The 18,673-nt window shown below is 37.9% G+C and overlaps 1 protein-coding gene across 1 annotated transcript in view; it reads left to right on the top strand.

Annotated features, from left to right (window-relative positions):
* The window catches only part of LOC135197532 (myotubularin-related protein 10-B-like), a 178,988-nt gene extending 160,429 nt beyond the window's left edge, over nt 1-18,559 (top strand). The window contains exon 10 of the mRNA XM_064224593.1: nt 17,976-18,559. Within this exon, the coding sequence (XP_064080663.1) occupies nt 17,976-18,527 (552 nt within the window). The 3' untranslated portion in view covers nt 18,528-18,559. The remainder of the gene's footprint in view (nt 1-17,975) is intronic.
* Nucleotides 18,560-18,673: the final 114 nt, after the last annotated feature.

Genomic DNA, 18,673 nt, shown 5'->3' with positions numbered 1-18,673 from the left:
TTTGCATATAAATCACGATATAGAAAAAAAACACGTTCGGCCTCAACTTGACTCTACGAATGGTCGAAAAAAAAAACGCAGTTTGTAAGCTAAAACTCTTACAGTATCGTAATATTCAATCATTTTTATTCATTTGAAACAAATAGGAAGTCTCTAGAAAACAATATTGAGATTTACGGTGAATTATTGAAAAAAACATTGTTTCACAAAAGTCCGCGCGTTACGAATTCGTACATCATTTTGTGATAATATTTTTCCGGTGTTGCTTTTATTGTTTTACAATGTAGTATATCAAAATGATTGCAATTTAGTGTACAATACAACGAAAGAAAAAGAAACTCGTTAGCTTTTACAGTTTTTTGCACAGCATGATTTTAATACAATTATCGCATATTTACATATGATAATGATATTATTTTTCATTTCTGATGATTTGCATACTAAACTTCAGGCAATGAAAAAAAAGGAGCCAAAATGAATCTTAATCTTGAAAACTAAGTGCGCTGTGATTTTTTGAAAAAAATATTTTTTCCGCTTCCACTCTCACTCAAAACCGGCTCCGGAATTCGGGGAAGTTTTTTATTTTTACCGCTTCGGCGTTTAAGGGTTAGTGTACATGGTAACAAGAAATATACTGTACGTAAAATGTGGAAGCTTACCTTTCGAGTGAGGCTACGTACAAACGTAACTATCCAAGGAAGGTTGCTTCTGCCTACTTTTCTACAATGTTCCTGTGTGAGCCTTTTCGGGGGGTGTCTTCTACAAATGATTGCACTTTATAAAAAGTGGCTTTAATTTCTGCCTTTTTTTTTTTTTTTTTTTTTTTTTAACTTTTTTTTTTTTTTTTTTTTTTTTTTTTTTTGGGGGAATTTTTTTTTTTTTTTTTTTTTTTTTTTTTTTTTTTTTACTTTACGTAGTAGTTGTGTTTTCAACTTTCTGTTTTTATCACTTAGTTCTTTTTTTGCACCTCATGACTCTGTTGGCCCTGGTGTCCATCAAAACCCTGTTCAACCAAATGCTCTCTCTGCAAATGATTGGGGTACTGAATGTTCGGCTGCTGACCTTCAACATAAACTGAAGTGCCTTGATTTATAACGTACTGGTATGCATGTTGTAAATGATTGGTCTACACCCTCTGTTTCAGCAGGGAGTGGATATTCTACCAACCTTGCTGTTTTTTTGTTTTGTACATATGTACGTACATACAATTTAAAAATATACGTACACAATGTTCCTGTGTGAGCCTTTTCGGGGGGTGTCTTCTACAAATTATTGCTCTTTATGAAAAGCGGCTTTAATTTCTGCCTTTTTTTTTTTTTTTTTTTTTTTTTTTTAACTTTTTTTTTTTTTTTTTTTTTTTTTTTTTTTTTTTTTTTTGTTTACTTTACGTAGTAGTGTTGTTTTCAACTTTCTGTTTTTTATCACTTAGTTCTTTTTTTGCACCTCATGACTCTGTTTGGCCCTGGTGTCCATCAAAACCCTGTTCAACCAAATGCTCTCTCTGCAATGATTGGGGTACTGAATGTTCGGCTGCTGACCTTCAACATAAACTGAAGTGCCTTGATTATACGTACTGGTATGCATGTTGTAAATGATTGGTCTACACCCTCTGTTCAGCAGGGAGTGGATATTCTACCAACCTTGCAAAGTTTCCAGTTATCCCATGAGAGAGACCTTGATCACTTAACCCCTGTGAGATCTTTGGTCACTTTTTTTGTTTTTTTTTTTTTTAAATACGTGCACATTGACGATCCCGAAAACGAATACCGCTTCGTACTATAACAATGCTGGTACCGAGTGGCCGAAGCACGCCACCACGTGTACATAGTAGATGCATGATGGGAGGACGCTGGCCAATAGGAGAGAAGGATTTCATGGCCGCGACTAGCATCAGGAACCAATGGGAGAGCAGGAGGATGGTGGCGAGTCTACTAGTACTAAGATGGCGGCGCGCGGTGCGATTTTCAAAATTGTTATCCGGGGCGCGAATCTCGGACTTTCAGAAACCTTTCGTATCTTGAAAACTTTTTCGTATGTAGAGCCGTTAAATTTTTCGTATTGGCTTTCGTTATCTTGAGTTTTTCGTAAGTTGAGCCTTTCGTATCTCAAGGTACTACTGTGTACATTATATATATATATATATATATTATATATATATACATATATATATATGTTGTTGTGAAAGGAGAATTCTTCTTAAATGTCTTTCTAATATAATACTACATTTTTCTCATTCTGTAAGGTGTTCAGTTATTCTTTGTTCACCTGAAATGAAAATGAATAATGGAAGACTTAGCCCATTCCCTCCTAACTAGCTCTGCTTCCAGGGTAAATTGAAGACTTCCTCCGTGATCCAACCCACAAGAAGCAGTTCTACAGGCAGAACAATTCCTGTTTTTACAACTAAAGACTTCCCACCTTCATTGCAAGCACAGACTTTCTCGCCGAGCAGCAATGAAATAGCGGAATAACTTCTTCAGTCTTCTGGTTGGTGTTCTCGATAGGACTTTATCTTTGATCAGAATCGTGAGAGTTCACTTCTCTCCGATTCAACTGTGAAGACATAGGTCCACATTCGCCTTAGTCATTCACTAAAGCAGTATTGTTTTCTACTTAGTTGAGATTCAACTACTGATGAAAAACTTCTCTGTCTTGCCATCACAGGGACCTCGGTCCTCTAGATGGCACTTAGTTCTTGTTTAGTGTGCAACGTACCTAGCGAGAATCATCAAAGTTTTGGTTTACCAAGACCACATCTTTTCTCTCTCTGGTATTGGCAAAAAAGATAGATTTGCATGGTTCGCTCTCAACATTGCCCTTTAAAAGGTAAGTGTCATATTGTGACTCTATTTCAGATGTGCAATCAATCGGCATCTATTGACAAGTTTGAATCCTTCATGATTTCCTGCGTTTTGGACTTTTGTATTGGTGATCCAGATCAGTCATACTTTGTCCTATTGGTGTGTTTCCTGTACCTATGGAGGACGACCCCCCCCCTTCATTGAATATCAATTTCTCTCCACTGCTGATTCCCAATGCAGTAGTGTCTAAAGACATGCCTTTCTCTGAGTCCTACCAGATCATGAGGAACCCCTTTGCATATGGCAGTGTCAATTGTACGCTCTCTCAGAGAGCGAACAGTGCAAGTGGCTCGGTACTTTCAATGTACTATGAGAACATGTCAGACTGGAAGATAGGTGTGGTCTCACTAGGACCACATTATATCTTTCTTCCTTCGGGTAGGCCCACAGGGCCTTGGAATTCCTTTTCCTTGGACCGGTGGTGGATGTCTTTTGTCTTTGCTTACCCAGCTCCTTTAAGAGGAAAAGTTGCATCCCGTCTATGGTGTGAGGTTCTAGAGCTGAGAAGGATGCGAAAGTGACTGGCCTCTTCCCCCTTACCCCGCTTTCTTTTCCTTTTACTCCTCCTTCAGGTTGAGGATAGGATCGAACTTACACTTGCTGGTGGGGCTTTTGATTCGATAAGCCTGCACATCGAGTTTCCTTTCTATTTTTCTTATCAGAATTATAGAAGGAATCCCACTCCTTCCTCTAGCAAGGGAGGAAGGAGACTGGCAATAATGCAACCTTTCCCAGAACTTTGCATTAATGTCTCTGACTCCAAATATTCTTCCCGCCCTTTTCGGATGAGTTATGATCCTCTCTTTGCGAAAAGTCCCAGAAATCTGACTCTGGATACTGCAGCTCTTATCTACTCCGATCAAGCTGCACTCCTCCTCCCTCTTACAACCTGGAGGAATTGCCCAAGTTTGCTGAACGCCAGTCAGTTCTAGAAGCTCACTCAGATTCCTCCCACCAATCAGCAAGTCTTCCTAATGTAAAGGACCAAGGGTTTGTATGTTTTGTGGGAACAAATCACAATTTTTTAAAGTAAATTATATGCAAACCTGAGATCCTTTACATTAATGCCCACCTCGTGCCACCCCTCAATCTGAAACCTGGGCCGAAAGGTAAAGTTGAGTGTTTACATCTGGGCAGGCAGATCTACCCTCCTACCAGTTGCTCTTTGCTGCCTAACCACCTCGTTCAGAATTTAACGGCTGTGTTCCAGCTTCACTGTAAAGTAATTCCTAATGTAAAGGACCTCAGTTTTGTAATTACTTTAAAAAAAAAAATGGTGATGTTAAGAATAATGGGTGTGGAACTGTAACTAATAGTAATGGTAAGTGATGTAAAACTCACAAATCGTGAAAGGCTGTTCAAGATTTATAAGTTACCCTCCAAAACCTCTGACGACTGCAAATATATACACATGACACCAGGAACTAGATAGATTTGCTAGATAATTAGCAGATCAGAAATTATATTTCATCAACAATGTATTATGTTATCGCATGGATTACTTCCCTCAATTTGACGTTTTACCAAAAGACATCAGTATTATTATGGCAATGGAATAGATTCCCCGAAAAAAGTGATTCAATAGTAACGAGAACTTGCCTATCAAAGGAATTACTTAGAGAGAGAGAGAGAGAGAGAGAGAGAGAGAAGAGAGAGAGAGAGAGAGAGAGAGAGAGAGAGAGAGTATAGCTGTCATGTTGGTATCCCCTTATTCCTGTTCATGTACCGTTGGATCTTATGTGCTTTGGCCTTAAGCCTCTGTTTTACATCTTCTATGTGTTGTTTAGTCCTCTCTCTTGTACTTTGTATTTCTCGTTGAGTTCCTCCCTTGTTTTCTTGCTTCTTAGCCTTTTTTCTGCCATCTCTTTCAGTTTTCTCAAGTCAGATCTCATCACCATGATTTGCTTTTCCAGGGCGCCTTTTCCAAGGAGGTTGCTGTTTGGTTTCTGTTGGGTTGGTTGTGCTGGTGGTGTTTGGTGTTCGAATCCCCATCAGTTCTGCTACTAATCTTGCTCCTGCATATGTCAAGTTATTTGTTTCTGTGATACTGGTGGTGTGTATTATGCCCATTATTTCATTTGACCTCACTTGTTTTCTCCCTTAATTTCTTGGTGTTGTAGGCTTTCATGGAGGGGCTCTTTATTCTCTCTGTATCTGGCTCCATCCATTGTCTAATCTTTTCTACCCATTCCGTCCTCTCTGCTACTTTGTCGGTGTTTCTTCGTGTGTCGTTGTTTGATACCTCATCATCCCTGTCGTCTTCTGTGGCATCGTCTCTCAGTTCGTCTTCGTGTAACTCGTTGTCGTGTGACTTTTCCCTTTCCAGTTCTTCTCTTTCTGTTGGGTAGAGCCATTTGTTCTTTTTCTTTATGTTCCTTACTTGGTCTGCTAGCTCTGCTCTGTTTGGGGGTGTTTTATTCCTCTCATTCCAGATGTTGACCAATCTTCTTCTATATCCTCTCTCGTCTGGGTTGCTTCTGATGTAGCATCTCCATATTTTCCTTATTTTCTTCTCTTGTCCATTTCTTCCTTTTTGCCTCTGTAGCTCCAATCTCAGGCTGTTGATTATTGTCGTTTTGGTGATCAGTTGCTGGATGACGACCTCCAAGTACCTGACCGTCTTCCCCTTCAATTGGGTTGAATACCTGGTTGCCGGACGAAGCTCCTCTGTTGCCAGAGGTTCCATTTACGTCGTCATTCATTCCTTCATTTCTTTCCATCATTGCTGAGTTTTGCTATTTAACCCATAGCTGGACCCTACCCCATCAGGGATAGGTACTCATTTACAGCTGAGTAGACTGAGGAAATTATGGTAAAGATCCTTTCCCAAGGAATCAACGCTGAGGAGAGCGGTCACCCATCCAACAACTGACCAGCCACTATGTTGCTTAACTTGACTTAAGTCTGTTGACGACCTAACCCACTCCTCCACGGCGCCACTTATTATTATTATTATTATTATTTTGTAGGGAAAAACTTCTCTTATCACGAGAGTATATATAATGTTCTAAAGGGTCCACAATAATACAAAGTGTAAAAGTCCGTGTATAATTTTGAAGACTTTACAGATAGCTTTCGAACCCTTCCCTGGGTTTCATCTTCAGTCCTTTGGACTGAAGATGAAACCAGGGAAGGGTTCGAAAGCTATCTGTAAAATCTTCAAAATTATACACGGACTTTTTACACTTTGTATTATTGTGGACCCTTTAGAACATTATTATTATTATTATTATTATTGAATCTTCTCAATTCTTATTATCTTTTTCTCGTCAGCATGTAGCTGGTGTATTAAGTTTCCTAAGGACATGTAAAGATTTTCATCTGTCTTAGGTTTATTCCTCTAACGTGTCGACAGCGCACAGGCAGTCATCTATGAGAGTATACAGTAAAGTGAATTAAGATACGTTTTACAAGTATTTATAGCATGCAAGGTCGTGTACAATCGGTGGGCGGGTCAGTGAGCAGGGATTTTAATTGGTCGTTGGATGGTAACGAAATCTCTCCCTGAGGCGATGAGATCTGCGTGGTCTTGCCGGAGTTATTAGTGTGGGTTGGGTGTTGGTTGGGGTACCCACCTCTTTGGCGGCAGATACTGCTGCGTTCTGTCCAGATGACACAACTTCCGCTCGTTCTCTCCCGCTTTCTCTCTCTGCTTCTTCCTCTTTTTCTCTCTCTCAGTGTCTCTTTCTCTCTCTGCAAATTCCTCTTTCCTCTTCTCTCTCTATTCTTTATCTCTACTCTCTCTCTGCAAATTCCTCTTTCTCTCTCTCTCTCAGTCTTTCTCATCATCGTCTCTCTCTCTCTCTCTCTCTCTCTCTCTCTCTCTCTCTCTCTCTCTCTCTCTCCTCGATCTCTCTTCTCTCTCTCGTGGTGGTATACAGAGTCGGTTGGTTTCTTGTGCTATTTCTTCCTATGATGGTAAGAAGAAATTCTGTTTCCTTTACCGTGTTGATAGTTGGCTTTTTCTCTAATATGTGTAATGCTTCAAGATAACGTAGGCGTTTCCGGTCCGGTGCTTGGTCAATAATTTCTATGTTTGTTATAAGTTCAGCTCTTTCTGGTTTCCTGTTATGTTTTTCTTCCCTGTAGTGAATGAAAATGGCCCCTTCTTGAAGGTGGCAGGAGAGACGCTTGGAGAGTCTGGTGGTGGTAATCCCGATATAAGAATGGTGGCATCCTTCCACCGAGCATGTGAATTCGTAGATGACACTCCTCTTCAAAGATGTTTCTAGAGGCGCCGGGTTGTTTTTAAGAAGCAGCTGGCTTGTTTTCATGTTTTTGTAATAAATTATGAGGCTAATTTTATCACTTTCTGTAGTGGGGGAGACATTTTCACTGATTATTTTCCATAGCCTTTTTGTCTTCTAAATATTTGTGGTGCATATGATTTTTATAAAATATTTTTATAGCTCCACTTTGGTTGTTAGTTTCGGTCGTTCTTTCCTGGTGCCATTTATTTATGGAGTCCCTCGTTTGGCGTTCGACCATGCAGTTTGAAAAGTTATTGTTGATGAGGACTTGTGTAGAGCTTTCGATCTCCCAGGTGGTTTCTCTCCATGTGGAACAGTGTGTAAGGGCAAGGCGGACGAAGGCATCTACCACCGATCTTTTATACCTGTCTGGGCACTCGCTGGACCCATTAAAGCATAGACCCGGGTTTGTGGGTTTCTTGTAAACCGTGGTGGTGTATCCCATAGGGGTCTGCTGTACCCAAACGTCCAGGAAGGGTAGGGCACCATCTACGCTGCGTTCACATGGGAAGTGGAGGACGGAGTTTCGAAAGTCTTTCTTAAAGTTTCAAGGTCCTCTTCTCTGTCAACTTTTATGAAGGTGTCGTCTATGTAGCGGTAGTATTGGTATCATCGCCTCTCTTGATGTCGAGAGCCTCTTCACGAATGTTCCAGTCGACGAGACGATTGAACATATCCTTGATAGAGGACACACAGGCTTTGAACTTCCCCGAGGAAGCCCTAAAAGCCCTTCTTGAAATATGCACCAAGAAGGCACCATTCACAACCCACAGAGGACATCTTTATTGCCAGATTGACGGCGTGGCAATGGGATCCCCATTAGGGGTTCTATTTGCCAACTTCTACATGAGTGTCGTCGAAGAAAGGGTTTTAAATAAGATCCCCTGCCCTCCCCAATACTACCGCAAATACTGTTCCCGAAAGATGTAAAGCCTAACACTACCAACAAAAGACATTTAAGAAGAATTCCCCTTTCACTGTATGTATATATATATATATATATATATATATATATATATATATAATATATATATATATATATATGTATATATATACATATATATATATATATATATATATATATATATATATATATATATATATATTATATATATATATATATATATATATATATAGTAGTACCTTGAGATACGAAATTAATCCGTTCCGAGGCGCCTTTCGTATCATGAGGTTTTCATATCTAGGACCACATTTTACATGTAAAATGGCTAATTCGTTCCAAGCCCTCCAAAAACACCCCAGTAAATTTCATAATAAAGCTAAATTGACCTTTAAAACAATGAAATACTACAACAATTTGGACCATTCAATACCTAATTAATAAAAAAAAATGCAAAATATGACCTGTAAATAAAGTGTATATTAGCCCTTAAACGCCGAATGGACGTATTAAACGTCGAGTCAAAATCTCCCCCGATTTCCGAATGGACGTACCATACGTCGGCTCAAAAAAGTTTTTTTAAAATTCGCGGAAAATACTTATAGGCCTACCAGCCGAAAACTTTTGAATCACGCGCCTTGGGGGATGCTGAGAGTTCACAGATCAAGGCGTTGTTTTTGTTTACAATCGTTAGCAGCGCGCAAGCGCGAATTTCTTTCTTATCGCACTAAAAAGTATCAGTGACACATCTCAAAAATTATTTCGTCACTTTGACATAATTTTTGCACCACGTTTTAAATTATCCATTACATGAAGTATTATACATGAAAATGTGCGCAATTTCATTTTACAATACAACAAAAAAATACTCATGATTGTAACTTTTATCAGTTTTGAAATTTTTTCATATAAATAACGATAAGTGCCAAAATTTTAACCTTCGGTCAACTTTGACTCTACCGAAATGGTCGAAAAACGCAATTTTAAGCTAAAACGCTCATATTGTAGTAATATTCAACTATTTACCTTAATTTTGCAACAAATTGGAAGTCTCTAGCACAATATTTCAATTTATGGTGAATTTATGAAAAAACTTTTTCCTTACGTCCGCGCGTAACTCTCCGAAAAATCATACATGCAATTGTGGTAATGTTGCACCATTTTAAAATTAGCCGTTACATAAAGTTTTATATATGGAAATGTGCGCAATTTCATGCACAATACAACTAAAAACAACCCATGGTTGTAGCTTTTATCAGTTTTGAAATATTTTCATATAAAAAATGATAAGTGACAAATTTTCAACCTTCGGTCAATTTTGACTCTACCAAAATGGTCGAAAAACGCAATTGTAAGCTAAAACTCTTATATTTTAGTAATATTCAATCATTTACCTTCATTTTGTAACAAATTGGAAGTCTCTAGCACAATATTTCGATTTATGGTGAATTTATGAAAAAAATAACATTTTCCTTACGTCCGCGCGGTAACTCTTCCGAAAAAATCATACGTGCGATTGTGGTAATGTTTGCACCATTTTAAATTAGCCGTTACATAAAGTTTTATATATGAAAATGTGCGCAATTTCATGTAGAATACAACGAAAAATAATTGAAGGTTGTAGCTTTTCTCATTTTCGAAATATTTGCATATAAATCACGATAAATAGAAAAAAACCACGTTCGGTCAACTTTGACTCTACCGAAATGGTCGAAAAACACAGTTGTAAGCTAAAACTCTTATATTTTAGTAATATTCAATCATTTAACTTCATTTTGCAACAAATATGAAGTCTCTAGCACAATATTTTGATTTATGATGAATTTATGAAAAAAACTTTCCTTCCCTCCGCGCGTGGATTCTCCGCCATAAATCTCCGAATTGCGTGCATCGAATTCTCGGAAAATTTGCTCCGTTTCATATTAGGCATTTTATAGAGTTTTATATATGAAAATGTGCGCAATTTCATGTAAAATAAAAGGAAAAATATTTGAAGGTTGTAGCTTTTCTCATTTTTGAAATATTTGCATATAAATCACGATAAATAGAAAAAAACACGTTCGGTCAACTTTGACTCTACCGAAATGGTCGAAAAACGCAGTTGTAAGCTAAAACTCTTACAGTATCGTAATATTCAATCATTTTTATTCATTTTGAAACAAATAGGAAGTCTCTAGAACAATATTGAGATTTACGGTGAATTATTGAAAAAAACATTGTTTCACGTCCGCGCGTTACGAATTCGTACATCATTTTGTGATAATATTTTTCCGGTGTTGCTTTTATTGTTTTACAATGTATTATATATCAAAATGATTGCAATTTAGTGTACAATACAACGAAAAAAAAAGAAACTCGTTAGCTTTTACAGTTTTTTGCACAGCGTGATTTTAATACAATTATCGCATTATTTACATATGATAATGATATTATTTTTCATTTCTGATGATTGCATACTAAACTTCAGGCAATGAAAAAAAAGGAGCCAAAAATGAACTCTTAATCTTGAAAACTAAGTGCGCTGTGATTTTTTGAAAAAAATATTTTTTCCGCTTCCACTCTCACTCAAAACCGGCTCCGGAATTCGGGGAAGTTTTTTATTTTTACCGCTTCGGCGTTTAAGGGTTAGTGTACATGGTAACAAGAAATATACTGTACGTAAAATGTGGAAGCTTACCTTTCGAGTGAGGCTACGTACAAACGTAACTATCCAAGGAAGGTTGCTTCTGCCTACTTTTCACAATGTTCCTGTGTGAGCCTTTTCGGGGGGTGTCTTCTACAAATGATTGCACTTTATAAAAAGTGGCTTTAATTTCTGCTGTTTTTTTTGTTTTGTACATATGTACGTACGTACAATTTAAAAAATATACGTACACAATGTTCCTGTGTGAGCCTTTTCGGGGGGGTGTCTTCTACAAATTATTGCTCTTTATGAAAAGCGGCTTTAATTTCTGCCTTTTTTTTTTTTTTTTTTTTTTTTTAACTTTTTTTTTTTTTTTTTTTTTTTTTTTTTTTTTTTTTTTTTTTTTTTTTACTTTACGTAGTAGTTGTTGTTTTCAACTTTCTGTTTTTTATCACTTAGTTCTTTTTTTGCACCTCATGACTCTGTTGGCCCTGGTGTCCATCAAAACCCTGTTCAACCAAATGCTCTCTCTGCAAATGATTGGGGTACTGAATGTTCGGCTGCTGACCTTCAACATAAACTGAAGTGCCTTGATTATACGTACTGGTATGCATGTTGTAAATGATTGGTCTACACCCTCTGTTCAGCAGGGAGTGGATATTCTACCAACCTTGCAAAGTTTCCAGTTATCCCATGAGAGAGACCTTGATCACTTAACCCCTGTGAGAGATCTTGGTCACTTTTTTTTTTTTTAAATAACGTGCACATTGACGATCCCGAAAACGAATACCGCTTGCGTACTATAACAATGCTGGTACCGAGTGGCCGAAGCACGCCACCACGTGTACATAGTAGATGCATGATGGGAGGGACGCTGGCCAATAGGAGAGAAGGATTTCATGGCCGCGACTAGCATCAGGAACCAATGGGAGAGCAGGAGGATGGTGGCGAGTCTACTAGTACTAAGATGGCGGCGCGCGGTGCGATTTTCAAAATTGTTATCCGGGCGAATCTCGGACTTTCAGAAACCTTTCGTATCTTGAAAACTTTTCGTATGTAGAGCCGTTAAATTTTTCGTATTGGCTTTCGTATCTTGAGTTTTTCATAAGTTGAGCCTTTCGTATCTCAAGGTACTACTGTGTACATATATATATATATATTGTTGTGAAAGGAGAATTCTTCTTAAATGTCTTTCTAATATAATACTACATTTTTCTCATTCGTAAGGTGTTCAGTTATTCTTTGTTCACCCTGAAATGAAAATGAATAATGGAAGACTTAGCCCATTCCCTCCTAACTAGCTCTGCTTCCAGGGTAAATTGAAGACTTCCTCCGTGATCCAACCCACAAGAAGCAGTTCTACAGGCAGAACAATTCCTGTTTTTACAACTAAAGACTTCCCACCTTCATTGCAAGCACAGACTTTCTCGCCGAGCAGCAATGAAATAGCGGAATAACTTCTTCAGTCTTCTGGTTGGTGTCATCGATAGGACTTTATCTTTGATCAGAATCGTGAGAGTTCACTTCTCTCCGATTCAACTGTGAAGACATAGGTCCACATTCGCCTTAGTCATTCACTAAAGCAGTATTGTTTCTACTTAGTTGAGATTCAACTACTGATGAAAAACTTCTCTGTCTTGCCATCACAGGGACCTCGGTCTCTAGAAGGCACTTAGTTCTTGTTTAGTGTGCACGTACCTAGCGAGAATCATCAAAGTTTTGTTTACCAAGACCACATCTTTTCTCTCTCTGGTATTGGCAAAAAAGATAGATTTGCATGGTTCGCTCTCAACATTGCCCTTTAAAAGGTAAGTGTCATATTGTGACTCTATTTCAGATGTGCAATCAATCGGCATCTATTGACAAGTTTGAATCCTTCATGATTTCCTGCGTTTTGGACTTTGTATTGGTTGATCCAGATCAGTCATTACTTTGTCCTATTGGTGTGTTCCTGTACCTATGGAGGATCGACACCCTTCATTGAATATCAATTCCTCTCTCCACTGCTGATTCCCAATGCAGTAGTGTCTAAAGACATGCCTTTCTCTGAGTCCTACCAGATCATGAGGAACCCCTTTGCATATGGCAGTGTCAATTGTACGCTCTCTCAGAGAGCGAACAGTGCAAGTGGCTCGGTACTTTCAATGTACTATGAAGAACATGTCAGACTGGAAGATAGGTGTGGTCTCACTAGGACCACATTTATATCTTTCTTCCTTCGGGTAGGCCCACAGGGCCTTGGAATTCCTTTTTCCTTGGACCGGTGGTGGATGTCTTTTGTCTTTGCTTACCCAGCTCCTTTAAGAGGAAAAGTTGCATCCCGTCTATGGTGTGAGGTTCTAGAGCTGAGAAGGATGCGAAAGTGACTGGCCTCTCCCCCTTCCCCTGCCTCTTCCTTTTACTCCTCTTCCTTCAGGTTGAGGATAGGAGTCGAACTTACACTTGCTGGTGGGCCGTTTGATTCGATAAGCCTGCACATCGAGTTTCCTTTCTATTTTTCTTATCAGAATTATAGAAGGAATCCCACTCCTTCCTCTAGCAAGGGGAGGAAGGAGACTGGCAATAATGCAAACCTTTCCCAGAACTTTGCATTAATGTCTCTGACTCCAAATATTCTTCCCAGCCCTTTTTCGGATGAGTTATGATGCCTCACTCTTTGCGAAAAGGCCCAGAAATCTGACTCTGGATACTGCAGCTCTTATCTACTCCGATCAAGCTGCACTCCTCCTCCCTCTTACAACCTGGAGGAATTGCCCAAGTTTGCTGAACGCCAGTCAGTTCTAGAAGCTCACTCAGATTCCTCCCACCAATCAGCAAGTCTTCCTAATGTAAAGGACCAAGGGTTTGTATGTTTTGTGGGAACAAATCACAATTTTTTAAAGTAAATATGCAAACCTGAGATCCTTTACATTAATGCCCACCTCGTGCCACCCCTCAATCTGAAACCTGGGCCGAAAGGTAAAGTTGAGTGTTTACATCTGGGCAGGCAGATCTACCCTCCTACCAGTTGCTATTTGCTGCCTAACCACCTCGTTCAAGAATTTAACGGCTGTGTTCCAGCTTCACTGTAAAGTAATTCCTAATGTAAAGGACCTCAGTTTTGTAATTACTTTAAAAAATGGTGATGTTAAGAATAATGGGTGTGGAACTGTAACTAATAGTAATGGTAAGTGATGTAAAACTCACAAATCGTGAAAGGCTGTTCAAGATTTATAAGTTACCCTCCAAAACCTCTGACGACTGCAAATATATACACATGACACCAGGAACTAGATAGATTGCTAGATAATTAGCATCAGAAATTATATTTCATCAACAATGTATTATGTTATCGCATGGATTACTTCCCTCAATTTGACGTTTTACCAAAAGACATCAGTATTATTATGGCAATGGAATACCCCAAAAAGTGATTCAATAGTAACGAGAACTGCCTATCAAAGGAATTACTTAGAGAGAGAGAGAGAGAGAGAGAGAGAGAGAGAGAGAGAGAGAGAGAGAGAGAGAGAGAGAGAGTATAGCTGTCATGATAGAAAAGTTTTTATTACTTTAACTATAAGAATATTGGTTTTTGAACTTTAATGTGGTATGTGTTATCCACAGAAAATGTTACTCAATTAATATTATGTACTTTCATCATGTAAACGTGCTTCGATTGATGAGCATCTTTTGTTTCACAGTCAGCGTTGTCAACAGCTTTTTGTTTGCTATGCTAGGACATTAGAAGCTACTTTGTGCACTCTCTTTTAGATCATTTGTTATTTCTTAACTAGAATACTGTTCTCTGGTGTCGAAGTCTGCTTTTGCCAGAGATTTATCTCCTTTAGTTAGAGTGGTGGTTACCTAATATGTATTAGCTTGGAGGAATTGTAATTGTAATTTAATTGAAATTTAATAAATTACACATTTTTAAGGTAATTGTAATTGCAACACAGTTGAGAGGGGCTTGGCGGTTGGTTGCTTTGAAGTGAACATGTTACACGATTGACGAGATCGCGTTATGGCCCTACGGGACAGTTTGATTTTTTTTAAAGTTTGAGTTTTGTACTTCAGTTTTATTTTCTGATAAGCATTACTATAATTTTGAGCACAGTAAAGATACTAACAATTTATGCAGGCATATCATAGGATGAGAAGTATTCATTTTAGTGTTGATTTCTGCAAAGGCTAAAGATTTTCAGAAATATATTAATTTTGTATTTGTACATAAGCTTTTACAAGTTACAACTTATAATTGTTGCATAAATTGGTTTTAAAAGTAGACCAAACTCACATATACGTTCATTTTTGTAACAATCTGCATTTTGTTTTTTCCGTGGTAATAGATGTATGAAATATAATTGCACAACAACTAAGATATATGTACAGTGGTACCTCAGGATACAAAATTAATCCATTCCGAGGCGGCCTTCGTAACCTGAGCTTTCCGTATCTTGAACCACATTTTACATGTAAATTGCCTAATTCGTTCCAAGCCCTACAAAAACACCCCAGTAAATTTTATAATAAAGCTAAATTGAACAATAAACAATGAAATACAACAATTTGATCATTCAATACCTAACATAACCTTTATTGTAGTACGTACCTATAAATAAAGTGTATTAGTGTACATGGTACAAGAAATACTTTACGTACATGTACGTACATATGTAGTAAAATGTGGAACCTAACCTTACCTTTCGAGTGAGGCGATCTCCGAAAGTGGCGACAGAGGAGGAGGACAAATAGCAGAAAACATGAACACTTAACTTTACGAAATACATTAAAAAATGGCAGAAAACATTAACACTAAACTTTACGAAACACATTAACAAATGGCAGAAAACGTTAACACTTGATTATCTCCATCTTCGTTCTCCATAGAGAGCATCCTCTTCTTTCTGTGAACTTCAGCAACATTCTTGGGACCTATGGCTAATAACGTAAGTAATTAAGTTCACACACAACACGATAAAGTAACTTACAGTACAACAAAAGTGAAATCTAACACGAATTTACGTAAACAAACTAAATATGTATATGTGAAGGAACGAATTCCAGTGTTTACGATAACTCTGCCACAAAAAAGGGTCAAGGAACGCCTTTACATAGAGGCATGATGCTGACCAATAGGAGAGCAGGATCTTATGGCAGTGACTATACCCTATCGGCTACTTCAAGGCAATTTAGGCATTGTCCCCCACGTTGCCAAATGTACTTCTCTTGAGTTTTTAAAGGCCTACCCTTCCAATTTACCCCTTTTAATCCGTTCGTTTGTCAAAGAAGTTTAACCTCCTTGGTGTTTGTTAATGTCTCCTGGGAGCAGTATACTTCTGGGTGTTCCCAATTGCCTCAACCATCCTTCGAAAATATTTCCATTATTCCAGGTCTCCCGTTTTCATATAGGCCTAATTAAATCTCTTTTTGGACCTTTCTAGTGATTATCACAAGCTACTGGAGTTCCGCACTTTTAATTTACTTCTTTTTGTGTTAATTTACTGCATATATATACATATATATGTATGTATGTTTATATGAGAGAGAGAGAGAGAGAGAGAGAGAGAGAGAGAGAGAGAGAGAGAGAGAGAGAGAGAGAGAGAGAGAGAGAGAGAGAGAGCTATTGACATTTAAAAAGGATCGTGTATGTAGAGTAGACAGATAAGAGAACGCAGCATAAATGTACATAGTAGGTTACACAAATAAGATTATCAGCAGTTATTTAATTTATTATCTATTCATAATATGGTCCTCCATTTCTTTCCAGTAAGTATTCATAACATTTTCCATGTTGTTTGTAAGGCGACAGACTCTTAATGAGTCAGTGACAGTGAGTGTTTTGACGAGCTTCCCTCGTGGAGGCGCAGGCTGTTGGACATCTTTATGCCCTGAGGTCAGCTTAACACCTGAGAGAAGAATTGGCAACGATGGAAATTTTTTTTGCCACGATTAAGAATAAACTTGTTTTATTGTTGTAAAATGCTAGAAAATTATGAGGGCTTTTAGTAATTGCCAAAATTAATCAACAACCAATTATATTTGTGTTGTATAACTTATGCTGCCTTCATATACCATAAAACGTTGAGTTGGAATATTTGATGTGGCAGCGCCGGCAACGGAGGAGACCACGCCTAAATCGCCATGAAGGAGCCGATAGGCTATAGCATCAGGAACCAATGGGAGAGCAGGAGGATGGTGGCGAGTCTACTCAGTTGGGGGCGCGAGTTTTGAAATTGTTATCGGTGGTCCGGGCAAATCTCGGGACTTTACGGCAACAACCTTTCGTAACCTGAACTATTTTTGTATGCAGAGCCAAAAAAATCTTCGTATTTGCTTTCGTAACTTGAATTTTTTGTAAGCTGGGACTTTCATATGTCAAGGTACCACTGTATTTGGAACTGTAATTAAAATTTTGAATGATTAAAAGTGAATAATTATAATTGTAATTGTATTGGTATTTCTCCATCTTTGTTACTGTAATTTGATAATAGGACAGGTAGCCTAATTATAATTGTATTTGACATAAAGCATATGTAATTACTACAAGCCTGACTCGGATCGTCGACGGATGGTCTCGTTTGTTAATTTTTCATAGGTTGTATTTCAACAGAGATCTTTCACATTCACAATTGATTCCTGATCCCCTTTTCCTGCCAGGAGTAACCAGATTTGTTGAATAGCAGCACCAATATGCAGTAAATATATCTTGCTGTCGAACTTCTCAGTTCCAAAGGTCCTTTATTTCTCATCCTGTTTTTCTGTGGAATAGTCTCCCTAAGGAAGCAAGTTCAAGCGAAGATGCAATGCTGTGCTTATATCTTAGTAATTTTTTTTTATATTTTCCTTGCTAATCTTTAACCCTATACAAGCTGTCTAGGGAACCTACCGGTCACAATCAACATTGTGGGACATTAGCAGCTCTCTAAAGCTAACCATTCAACAGACACCATGGGACATTAGTAGCTCTCTAAAGCTAACCATTCAACAGACACCATGGGACATTAGTAGTTCTTTGCAGCTAACAATCCAGACAACATTAAAAGTGAGATAGTTGATTGATTTGGTGTGATGGAGCCTACACACACACCACTCACCCACACACATAGTACATATATGTAGTACATATAAAGGACTACCGCTGGTTTTTTTCTCTGTTATGTAAAATTCTTGTCTGGGATATAACCTAGATCAAGCATAATAGCACATGTAGGCTATGGGTGATGGGCTTGTATGAAAAAGTCAGCGTTTTTTTAATATAAAAGTACGTTTACATATATATGAGAATGGTGCTTGATATGTAATTTTCAAAACAAGTGTATACCATAGATTAAACATAATAGCACAAGTTTTATGTATTTCAGGTACTGCAACGTGAAAATCCGCAGCAGCCTGTATACCTAAGATCTATTTGGTCTTGGTGGTTGGGTACTGATGACCTTTTTAACAATCAGCATAATGGAGCGACAGAAAATTGTGTTGATAAACAAAACCAGGAAACAAGAGAGGCATTTCTTAATGTACACTATATACAAAAGCTGTTTGAGAATCTGACTGTAAAGGGGTCATTAAGTCGTGTAGTTGATTCCATGTCAAGTGCCCATGACACCTGGCATCGTATACAATATTTGCTTGAAACATCAAAGTCGTCATTGCCGTTCAATCCTTCTGGTCCCCCTGTTCCCGTGCAGCTGGATGCCAGTTTGAGGGTTGACGTTTCTGTGTGCAATCTGAGGCCATGGCAAGAATGTTTTGGCAGATGGTTGTCTGAACCAGTAGTGTTTGTAAATAATGACCCAAATACTCTCTTGAAGCAAACTGATCCCACCAAAGATCACTGGAAACAAATATACCAGATGTACAATCTTATGAAGTCCAATTTACCTGAAATCATACCTAATGGAACAGTAAAATAAAAACCAAGCATATATATATATATATATATATATATATATATATATATATATATATATATATATATATAATATATATATATATATATATTGTACATATTAGTATGCATAAAACTGCATATTTACATATATTAAATATGTATATAGTG

Source organism: Macrobrachium nipponense, chromosome 21 (genome assembly GCF_015104395.2).
Source record: "Macrobrachium nipponense isolate FS-2020 chromosome 21, ASM1510439v2, whole genome shotgun sequence".
Classification (NCBI taxonomy): domain Eukaryota; kingdom Metazoa; phylum Arthropoda; class Malacostraca; order Decapoda; family Palaemonidae; genus Macrobrachium; species Macrobrachium nipponense.
Note: the sequence above shows the minus strand (reverse complement) of the source record. Positions and strands in the feature narration are given on the sequence as shown.